General features: G+C 36.5%; 1 protein-coding gene across 1 annotated transcript in view; it reads right to left on the bottom strand.

Annotated features, from left to right (window-relative positions):
• LOC126814147 (E3 ubiquitin-protein ligase UBR5) overlaps positions 1-5,442 on the bottom strand; it is a 30,685-nt gene extending 25,243 nt beyond the window's left edge. The window contains exons 1-7 of the mRNA XM_056099860.1: positions 5,424-5,442; positions 4,477-4,623; positions 3,588-3,712; positions 2,974-3,097; positions 1,977-2,079; positions 1,215-1,381; positions 211-391 (exon numbers count right to left, since the gene is read on the bottom strand). Of these exons, the coding sequence (XP_055955835.1) occupies positions 211-391; positions 1,215-1,381; positions 1,977-2,079; positions 2,974-3,097; positions 3,588-3,591 (579 nt within the window). The 5' untranslated portion in view covers positions 3,592-3,712; positions 4,477-4,623; positions 5,424-5,442. The remainder of the gene's footprint in view (positions 1-210; positions 392-1,214; positions 1,382-1,976; positions 2,080-2,973; positions 3,098-3,587; positions 3,713-4,476; positions 4,624-5,423) is intronic.
• Between the last annotated feature and the right edge of the window lie 6,943 nt (positions 5,443-12,385).

Raw genomic sequence — 12,385 nt, 5'->3', positions numbered from 1 at the left:
TATCAGAATATCACAATTTTTTTTTTAATTTTGTAATATTGCACAGAAACCCATATTGTTTTAATTGTTTTTAAGGTATTTTAAGAAATAATCTTAACCAAAGGGTTACCCATTGCCAATATCAGAGGGGGTTGACCATTCCAATATTGTATGACCATACCTACTCCCCTACCCTTAGCGCTTTATACCTGACTTCTATCAAATATTTACCTGAAATGCATCAAGACTAGCACTGACTAGAGAAAAGGGTGCTGTAGGTCTAGCCACACCCATCCTGACAGGTAATATCAATGAGTTCGCTATCTCACTTAGTTCTTCTATAGACAGGTGTATTAATGCTTGAAACACACGTTTACATTTAGTTATAGGTTGACATCCTGTAATACCAGCGCTGAAAATCACAAAAAATATTTACACTTAGTAAAACTGAATTGCGAAAGGAATAGTTTAATCTTTGTGCATGCAATACGAGGTAGAGAAAGGGTTCTTGTACGATGACTCATCAAGACAATACTTCAATCGGAACAACCAGACCAATATTCTTGTAAACCCTTGGAAAGTGCTTATTAAATAAAGAAATATCTGTAGGCAATAAGGGAGAGAGAGAGAGAAATGGAGTTTAATGTCTACTCGACACAAACTAGGTCATTTTTGGACTAACATATGGTTCAATTTTATTTCTATAATTCGCTTGCGCGTAGGGGTCTTTAGCAGTGGGAGGAAACCGGAGGACCCGGAGAAAACCCACAAGGTTGGACAGGCAACCCTACTCCTTGTCATGTACAACCGGGGAATCGAAACCATGCCAGTTGACTCAATGACAGACCTTATGATATAGCACGCAGGTGCTAACCATTCGGCCATTCAACACCCCCTAGTCAATAAGGAATGGGGTTTAGCACATAATCAATACAATTTCAACTTTTGTTCTTTGTGTATATCTATTCAAATTTTGTGTTCTATTTCTTGGTTAAACCAAAATTACTTGGGTAGCTCTTCTCAACAGCTTTTAATTTCATATTTTCAAGTTTTTAAACTCAAATAACATTTTTTAGGTGTCTTTAGCAGTGGGTGGAAACAGAGACATAAAATTTCAGCAAAGACAGATTGCCATACCACAAAACCAATTTACATATAAAATCAACAAGGTCTACTTATTTTAAGTTACTTAGGATGTATTGCTTTAAAATTCCTTTTAACTTTCAAAAACTTACTTTCGTTTCTTGATGAAGTTTGGTGTCATCTCAACGTTCAATACCACAAACACTCTGGCCACAGATCGAACAAATCTCCTTGCAACCTTTTTAGCTTCATCTTTACGATTGGCTGTATTTTCATTCTGTATTTCTCGGATTAATGTTGTCAGTAGAGTGTCCAACATCTTTAAGACAGAAAAAAATAACTAAGTTCAAGGATGAAAAGGAAAGGGTTCAATGTACTTACTCTTCGTTAAATCCCATCTGGCAAAGGTTCCTTTATGTATACACCCAACGTGTACTTGGGACTTTATTTTTTCATCTCAACTACACAATGTTCTTTTGCAGGTGCAAGGGACAATGTTTAGTCGTTTGGATGGGACGAAAAAACAAGTTCTGTGTACACACTGGCATGCGTGCAAAAGATCCCTTGACAGTTGGAATTCGACATAAGAGTAGGCCGGGCAAAATTTCCCTCATAGAACACTTTACGGCATATGGCTGTCTTTCTTGGCCAACATCGGTGTCAAATACAGGACCGTCTGGTTAGTGAGCCAGCATTGTCCTCAATGGCTGTCTTGACCTACGTTTGACAGTAGTAATTAATAACTGGTTTCTCTTAAGAATATGTAGCTTATTTGTAGTGGTCACATCAAATGTGTAAATGACAGTTCAAGCTATCAGGTCATTGAAACAAACATTTCTTTAAGATGTTTTTAGACCTGACTGTAAACGACAGAAACAGTTTAATTCTACCTACGACTGGAAGTCCTTACTTACCTCAAAGCTACATTTAACGAGTAAACAATGTGTAAATTTATCAAGTCTAGCTGTACCACTCTGACAGTGTAGAAACATCTGATCTTCATACATTATATCAGGACTATAAAAACATAATAAACAATTAAGTTAAAATAACATTCAAACAGCATCAGACATATCAGGACTATAAAAAAAAGCCATTAAGTTATAAAATAACATTTAAACAGCTTCAGGCATTATATACAGATCACAATTCTATGGAATACAATTACTGCTTATTACTGAGCGACGTTTCGACTAGGCTTCTCTAGTCATTATCATAGCTTGATAATGGAGAGAGAGAGAGAGAGAAATGGGGTTTAACGTCCACTCGACACAAACTAGGTCATTTCGGGACTAACATATGGTTTAATTTTATTTCAATAATTCGCTTGCGCGTAGGGGTCTTTAGCAGTGGGAGGAAACCGGAGGACCCGGAGAAAACCCACGAGGTTGGACAGGCGACCCTACTCCTTGTCACGTACAACCGGGGATTCGAAACCACGCCAGTCGACTCAATGACAGACTTTATGATACAGCGCGCGCACGCTAACCATTCAGCCATCCAACCCCCCTAGCTTGATAATGACTAGAGAAGCCGAGTCGAAACGTCGCTCAGTAATAAACAGTAATTGTATTCCATTGAAACAGTTTTTCAGGCATTATATTAGCACTATGAAAAAAGGTCATTTAAGTTATAAAATAACATTTAAACAGCATCAGGCAACGTAGTTTAAGCCTACTATTCCATATATATATTTCCAACTTTTAAAGGTTCCAATAAGTGTACAATGTGAACATGTACATGAGTGGAGCTTGTTTCTTTTTTGCGTCCCTTCCCAAAGTCATAGTATCTTTGTCAGCCTTTCAAATACCACCCCTGACAAATCAAGAAGATAGTTTTCGGCCCGTCAGGATTTGGACCTCATCCTAGTTAAAATCTAGACTTATTGAGCAACTTTATCCTTCTATTTACCTTGAGGAATCTTTTTCACCACTCATCAACATGGCTTTAACAGCTGTCCAATCATTGAGTATTCTCTCCAGAGCTCGACGGGAAAACCTTGGTGGCTCCAAATCATGTTCAGGCATTTCTATATCTGTTATAAAAAATACAATATAAAAATATTAAGTGATCAGGGCCCTTATTCACGGAAACTTAAACTAAGATACAATCGAAATTTTAAGAAATACTGCAATTCGATTGGCTGGCCAATATGCAAATTGGATATATGCAAATTGATTTTACTGGTCAGCCAATCGAATTGCAGTATTTCTTAAAATTTCGATTGTATCTTGGTTTAAGTTTTCGTGAGTAAGGGCCCAGAATTTAGTTTGGTGGCTATCTGGTCTAAACACAATTACGGCCAATTTTAGGATTAAAACGGCTGAACCTTGTAATTAGATAACCACATGAGTCATTTACTCATTCACCTTTTGAAACAGGAAAGACTCCTCCTCCCGCCTCCTAATCAAAAATTATATTTTTGGAGCAGCAAATATTCTTGGAAAAAGAGATATATCTTTTAATCTACATGATTAAAACCTTGAATCTCAAAGGTACATATCTTTAAAATAGAGGAAACTTACCCATTTCAGCAGCTATAGGTGGTTTCCGTGAGCTAGTTACTCGAGATCTTGAAGGGCGAAACTGACGTTGTTCTGTTAACTGTCTTCCTACAGTCTGTACTAGGAACAATAAAATATTCTCACCCCTAAAAATATCAACAATAAATGTTTCGTTAAAATACTAGAAAACCATTATAAATTTGTATGACTTAGGATTTAAATGGAATGGTGTTGAATGTCTCCTTAATACAATACTTTAGAGATTACAATATGGTAATGTTCATTTTCTTGATGATATGTTCAATGCAAGGGAGGGGAGTTTACTGAACAGAGGTATTTCTGTGTAATCTTCTTCAATTTGCTGATCAATGTGTATATGTTGGTACCCCGCTTTCTTATATCCCATCACGGTGGCTAAGTGGGTAAGACGCTGGCTCGCTAGCCTGGAGGTCGGGTTTTTCGATCCCTGCATTGGCCGAGAAAGTTTATCCAGATTTCCGGCATGGTTTCCCCTTGACAGTGATGGAGGACGGAGGGCCTGACAAGGGACAGCTGTCTAGTCGTTCGGATGGTACGAAAAATCGAGGTCCCATGTAGACATTGGCATGCACGTAAAAGATCCCTTGGCAGTTGGAATTCGATATAAGAGTAGGCAGTAGTGCCGGTGCCCGGGCAAAATTTCCCTCATTGCACACTGAATGGCGTATGCACGTCTTCATTAGCTCAGTTTAGGAGCAGAACAGTAGGACGTTAAACCCCATTTCATTTCATTTAATTTCATTTATATCCCATCTGAACGATTCAACACACTTTCCTTATCAGCCCCCCGGGGTACCACCCCGGGATTCGAACTTGGAACATATTGACACTTTGACTTCCTCTAGCTCGATATAACACAATGGAAACTTACTTGCTATTGGGTAAGGTGACTAGATCTGTTTCTATCAATAGACGACTAAGTAAGGTGCTACGAGCTCCCTGTTGACCAGCTATCAATGCTTTACATTTACATTTCTCCCAACAATCACAATATGCTGTTGGTGATGTCTTCTTTAACCTGTAAATACATGTCAATCATGTTATAATAAATCATCAATAGTATATAATGGGAGCCACGATGGATCAGTGAGTAGGACATTGGCTTAAACTGGAGGTTCCGTGTTCGTCATTTTCCAGTGTGGTTCCCCTTGTCAGTGGGGCAAGACAGAGGACCTGGCAAGGAACAATACATAGTCATTTGAATGGAACGAAAAACCGAGGTCCAATGTACACATTGGCGTGCATGTAAAATATTCCTTGGAATTCAATATAAAAGTAGGCTGTAGTGTCGCTGTGCGGGCAAAATTTCCCTCATAGCCCACTGTATGGTGTATGCCCGTTTTCATTAGCCTAGTCGGCGCAGAACAGTAGGATGTTAAATCCCATTTTATTTCAATAGTTTGTGAAATGAATTGGGTTTTACCGTTCTAATTTTCTTCACCGAGCTAATGGAGGAAAGAGAGAGATGGTGTTTAACGTCCACTCCACGCTAACATGGTACAATTCTATTTCAATAATTTCATCTTGCATATGGGTCTTTAGCAGTGGGAGGAAACTGAAGGACCAAGAGAAAAAAAACAAACTTGGCTAATGAGGACGGGCATACACCATGCAATGTGCTATGACAGAAATTTTGCATGGACAGCAACGTCTTCGCATATTTTATATCGTAATTGAAAAGTCAACAATTTTTACTTGCAATCATGTCCTTTATGACAAATATAATTTTGTTAGTAATATTGGGATTAATAACTTACTTGCAGTTATGTCCTTTATGTCAAATTTAATAATGTTAGTAATATCGTGATTATAATTTACTTGCAGTCATGTCCTTTATGACAAAGTCATGTCCTTTATGATAAATATATGTTAATAAAATTGTGATTAATAACTTACTTGCAGTCATGTCCTTTATGACAAACTTTAGCACATTCTGTACAACAACACAGTGTCCCGGTCAAACCACATGTTCTACACTCAAATATATCCTGTAATAAAAAGAACAGGGTCTTACTTCAAATTGCAACAAACCAGATGTTTTATAAACATAATGACCAGCCACAAAGTCAACTGTGCTTGATATAAAACCAAGTTAAAAGAAAAACAATGAATAACACTGTCCTGGAGCACACATTTTAAAAGTTTGGAAGCTAAAAGTGCTGGTATTTTCAATCCAAGAATTGCACCAAGTTTTAAGAAATTACTTGGATATTAACTGTTTACTGGGAAAGTACCCTGCAAACTACATGCCAAACCTGATTAATCTATTATGAAATTACCTGTATCATAACAAAAGAGGGAGAGAGAGAGAGAGAAATGGGGTTTAACGTCCACTCGACACAAACTAGGTCATTTCAGGACTGACACATAGTTCAATTTTATTTCAATAATTTGCCTTCATGTAGTGGTCTTTAGCAGTGGGGGGAAACCAGAGGACCTGGAGAAAACCCACGAGGTTGGACAGGCAACCCTACTCCTTGTCATGTACAACCAAGGCATAACAAAGGATGGTCTGTAGTGGATAGTTATCTCCCAAGGATTTCAGTTCTTTATCATTTCTTCATATTCTCACAGGAAATACTTATGGGATAAGTTGTAGAGGGGAATTATCTCCTTCATATTTATGGGGAGGTAACTTTTGACTGTCTTTTTAACGAAGTACCCTACTAACTACTTACCTGATTTATATGTTCAGCACCAGTCCATGTGAAACTACATGTATCATTACAACAGATGACCTGTAGAGGTGAATTATCCAGACTAGAACCACTGGGATACAACATCTTCATCAGTACAGCTTTTGTATCTTTAGATTTATTATGTGATGTAGCCACACGTTTTGCTGCATCCATTACTATAATTCCAGCTGAATATGCACGACCACAAACAGCCTGCATAAACGGAGTACAACCTTCCGCATTCCTGAAAAGAATTAAGAAAGATAAGTTGGCTGTTTATGTTTTAGGAAATAGAAATGAAATCTGTGTTTAACAATCTACAATTTCTGCACCATGCCAATGAAGACATTTTATGTTCAAGGAACTATAAAAGTGTTTTCTTTGATGTTTCAGTATTAATACTGAAATTAAAGATTTAAGTGGCATCATGGAAGATTATATAAAGAGCTGACAGTTCTCTCTATAATAGTTTAAAAAAAAAAAAAATGAAAAGAGAATATTATGAAAATTTCAGTCAAATTACTTCACTCTGAGTCAAGGAATCAGTGATATAATTATTGGCTAGCCTTAATCATTAATACGATTATAAACAAAGTCTTGATTATCCAAATCCACTAAATATCGCAGGCATCTGATGGCATCGAGAGTTGATTAGGGTCTTGGTAATTTAATTAATGTCTAATTAATAATTCATAACATTTCAGGCCTAAAGGAAGACATGTAATGGGGAGATTTAGCTCTTGTATAATGTATGTTAAATAAAGATAAATGTCTCTTTAAATACTTACTTGGCAGTGAGGAGTTGTTCTAGATGCGGTTGTAAAACAGAGCTTTCACACAGGATACGGAGAATCTCCACGGCATTCCGTCTTCTTTCTTTATCCTCTAGTTTCACTGGTGGAAGAGACAAGGTTGAAAGCTCGGCTTGTAAACTTAAACTAGTGAGGGCGGGGCTTGACGATGATCTCATGACGTTTGGTCTCTGAGTGTCACCTTTAGATACAAATGACACCTTGTCATCATATCATTACCATAACAACGCCCAAAAATGTTAGTATAGCAACTACATTCCTAACATGTTATATTTCATGTGACATTAACAAAACCCCAGAAATATTCAATCTTTTTGGAAATAGTAAGCAAAAATTTGCAATATATGTTACAAATGTTAACAACATGTTAACCCAAACCATTATAAAACTATCCCTCTTCCATCACAACTTTACCAAAATTCAACGCCACAGAAAACCAAACAAAATTACACAGCTAACTTATCAAACATTACTACTGTAACCAAACCCAAATAACATTACCATAGCAACCAGATAGAAGCAAGACTGCGGTAGTAATCCAATGTAAACTACGATTGGATAAGTTTATAATAACTATATTAACCGTCTTCAGCATAAATTATAAAAATATTAGCTGTAATGAAAGATAGATAATAACGACACCTACTCTGATCATCCACTTTTAGAAAAATTCAAAGTGCCCCGAATTAAAACAGCACTCTTAATAAAAAAAATGAATTCTGAAGTCATGAATATTAACCAGATCTTTCAATATGGTGTCCCAAACCTTAAAAATGCCAATGTTTTAGTAAATCAGTCAAATATCTTAATTTATCTCAGCATTTGAATATTGGCATTGAGAAAGTTTCTAGAAGTTTATTATTGTAGCTGCTATGGTTAGCTATCTGGTGTTATGCCCACATAACTTTCATACAACCACAAATTTATTTTCCAGCTGAATCACTTCAACCATATGTATCTACCCCTGTTTCCCCTCTACCCATAACTAGAATATTAGGGCTGAGATTCAACGATCATATAAGTCTCACCTGATCTGATTGATTCGTAGGACGGCGGGTCAGGTGACCAGGTTGGGGCAGGGATTAATCCCCCATCGTCGGCTACTGGATCTCGTACTTCACGTGACGTGGAAGAGGCTCTTCTTATCAGCTCCCTTACACTCATACTGAAAACATAATACGTATAATATAGGAAAGTAATGGCCAATATAAACAATGCAGGAAAGTAATGGTCAATATAAACATACAGGAATGTAATGGTCCATATGTACAATACAGCAAATGTAATGGTAAGTATGTACAATGCAGAAATATAATGCTCAATATGAACAGTAATGTAATGGTCAATATGATCAATAATTAATGTAATGGTCAATATGAACAATACAGCAACGTAATGGTCAATACAATCCTTCAATCTCTATGTGAAGTTTTGACCTAAACGTTTCGTGGCCTGGGTTCCTGTTTATAATTTCAAATGTAACAACCAAGTGAAGGTGACAGTTGAAGAACTGACTGCTAGTATATATTCATTTCTTGATACAATGGCATATTCTTCACTTGTTATTTATTGCATAAGCAAATATCTTTGCCCCTAATTATAAACCTAAGAGCTTTGTAACGAAACCAATATTGTTGAATGGAGGAGGGGACCAATAACAGCCTTGTAAAGAAACCAACAGACCCCTATCCCGACCCAACAAATACAGAATATAAATAACTAACCTTCGACTGCTGTTCTCTCTACCACATGATAAAGCTTCCATATTAATAGCTTCTAAAGTGGATGTAAATGTACTGCTGGATGCTGTATCTACCATAAAACAAGTTATTAGAACACTTCATAGTTAAATATGGTACAAAGTATAGTGGACAGATGCCATCTGAGATCACAGATTATATCTATGTAATGAAATAGGCTTGAATCTCCTACTGTTCTGCACCAGATGTCAAAATCAAATTGTCAAGCGTTCTTTTACGTGTTCACCAAACGACTAAACACTGTTCCTTGCCAGGCCCTTGCATGACTGACATTGGGAAACCACCCTGAAAAATCCTTAAGATCGACACCAAGGAACTCCTGCACACTCAGCTGATATGGCTCCACAAATGCTATATAACCTTTCACAGGTCTGTTTTAGAATTCCACCGTCAAGAATTTAATAAATCTGTTGAACACCAAATACTCCTTAGTTTGGGGTAAGGAATGGAAAGGAGTTTACTTTAGATGGATATAACTTTCGTAACGATTAGTCAATATAATTGAGAGAGAGAGAGAGGGAGGAGAGAAATGGGGCTTAACATCCACTCGACACAAACTAGGTCATTTCAGGACTAGCACATGGTTCAATTTTATTTCAATAATTCGCTTGCGCTTTGGGTGCTTTAGCAGTGGGAGGAAACGGGAGGACCCAAAGAAAACCCACAAGGTTGGACAGGTGACCCTACTCCTTGTTACATTCAAGCGGGGAATCGAAACCACAGTACTCAACTCACAGACTCAATATGACTGAATAATTGAGATTGAAAGTTTTCAACTACAGAGGAATGATGTGACTATATACCAACCTGCATCATAGTCTTTATTTGATGATGGTACACACATAGCTACTGTCATGTGTATAATATTACGATTACCATCACAATATTCACCCAATATATCCTTTAATAACTTCTGATTGGTGGTCGAGTTAGGTTCCAACTCCATACCATTGATAAGGGACTTAACTCTATCTACATCACATCTTAATATATACGGCATCAAATTCTGGTGCTGGAAATAATCATCAAAATCATGACATTAGAAAACATGGCCAATCTAAACTAGGTGTGTTTGTATTCATCTCTACCTATGGTCAATAATTAAAGGGGCATTATGGGAGATTAGAGATAAAGAGCTGACAGTGCTCGCTAAATTAGATAACGTAAATAGAATATGCTGAAATATGCTCCACTCTGAACCAAGATATTATTAGCAATTGAATTTTAGGGCTAGCCTTGATCATCTTAAAGTCGGTACAATAAAACAAAGTCTTGATTATCCATTTTGACGTTAAATCATCCATCATAAAATGTATTCAAATCCAGTAAATATCGGAGACTAGCGATGACATCGAGAGTTGATTATGGCCTGGATCAGTTAATTAATGTCTAATTAATAATTTATATAACATTTCAGGCCTAATTAAAGACTTGCAATAGGTCAAAAATTCAATCTCTAAAATCTTGGTTCAGAGTGGATCAATTTGACTGAAATTTTCAGCAAATATCCTTCACATAATCTAGTTTTTAACTATTACAGTGAGAACTGCCATCTCTTTATCTTATCTGCCATAATGTATCTTTAAAGTTAATGTAAAGAAAGGTAACTATGTTAAACTTTACCTTGACTGCCATAACCACAATGGCTGCTTTATTCTTCAAGTTATTCGAGACATTATTTAGACACTGAACTTTAATGTTCAAACATCGTACTGGTGGTAGATTGAACCATAAGGGATCACGTATACCATCTACACAATCCTTTGCCATTGGATATATCGTTCCATTACCATCTCGTACTGGTACTGGTGAATCCTATAAATATTTAAACAGAGTATATACAAAACAATATGTAGGATTTCACAAATACAAGTATGGCAGAACTCGAACCTCTCATCTAAACCTCATTTCATTTTCCTTCAAGAATAATGAAATGACAAAAAAAACAGGATATAATTAATATGGTTCACCTCTCTACTGTGATAAATGGAATTATTGCGATATTTTGCAAAGACAAAAAATTAACACAACCTGTTTATGGATTTGTAAAATAAAAAGATTATATTAATGTTAATCTGTGTTTAAAGAGAGAGAGAGATATGGTGTAACTCCACTCGACACAAACTAGATCATTTCAGGACTAACATATGATTTAATTTTATTTCAATAATTCGCTTACACATAGGGGTCTTTAGCAGTGAGGGGAAACCGAAGGACCCGGAGAAAACCCATGAGGTTGGACAGGCGACCTTACTCCTTGTGACGTACAACCGGGGAATCGAAACCATGGTTTAAAGAATAATGAAATGAAAAGTTTGTCAAGATACACTAAGATATAATAAATATAGTTTACCTCTCCACTATGATGTAATGATATTTCACTACTATTTGTCCCCAGAAACGATGGTATATTGGTCGGGAAAGCACAATCCTGTTCTATTTTACCACTACTTAAATTATAGATGATGTAACTCAACCTCATCCCACATCGTGCTATAATGTGTATTCCTATGAAACAAGTCAAAAATATTTTAATAAAAAAATATATAATTCATTTCCCTGATCAATCTGATTAAAACACAGATCCTATTTCGTTTCGTTTTTATAGTGCCAAAATTTCGATTTACTTGTCTTTACTACACTAGGATCTGGAAGAGTTGTTATCATTGACGTGTTCTGGAAGAAGTGAGGGATTGGCGAATGGAACTGTGGGTGGAAACCAAGCATTTAGTTATTAAATAAATATATAAATCATCTCATAATATTCCTTGTGAACTTTACTTCTATGAGAAGATTAATTACAATAATTCATACATGCCAACCTGAGGAGATTGAAAATCAGAATGCTCTTGTATTGAGGCTGGAGCGAGGACTGCAGGTCCAAGTTAGATCGGTGCGAAGCACCATGAGCGCTGGAGGCGCTGCATGAAAATTTTTAGAAATTAGCACCTATTTAAAGCAGTACCTTGTATTATTGGATAAAAACAGTTGGTGATTTAGGTCCATGCATCTGAGGTTTTTTTTACCTATTTATATACGAAAGTATGCATATATGCTTTTGGTCATTTACATGTAGGCATGACCTAAATTTGTTGTTAAGTGAAGATTTTTCGTAAGAGGCTTTTAGGTTTGAGCAGCTCAAGTGTTTTTTAGTTTCAAAATGTTCGTAATACCACCGTAAGCAACACATCAATCACTCCTACAGACTAAACTAAATGCGAATTCGTCGCCTCTACGCGAGCACGTAATGGTTCCTGGAAATTCTTTGACGTAAGTTTCCCGGTATTTCTGTCTGACATTTGTTTTGGAGGCCATTTTGTTTGTCTTGACGACCGACACAGAAGTAGAAGTCGTAAATTATTTATACTGGGTTTTATTTATAATTGTAATCTTTTTTTTTCACACATGGAAAACAGCTTGAAAACATTTTTTATCAAGTCAGAAGGAAATATGGCTAAGGAAGAAGCAACAACGTTACTGGCAACTAACGGTAAACCCGCCGTGTACTGTACGAGTGTATACGAGAATGG

The sequence above is a fragment of the Patella vulgata genome, chromosome 1, assembly GCF_932274485.2.
Source record: "Patella vulgata chromosome 1, xgPatVulg1.2, whole genome shotgun sequence".
In the NCBI taxonomy this organism is placed as follows: Eukaryota; Metazoa; Mollusca; class Gastropoda; family Patellidae; genus Patella; species Patella vulgata.
Note: the sequence above shows the minus strand (reverse complement) of the source record. Positions and strands in the feature narration are given on the sequence as shown.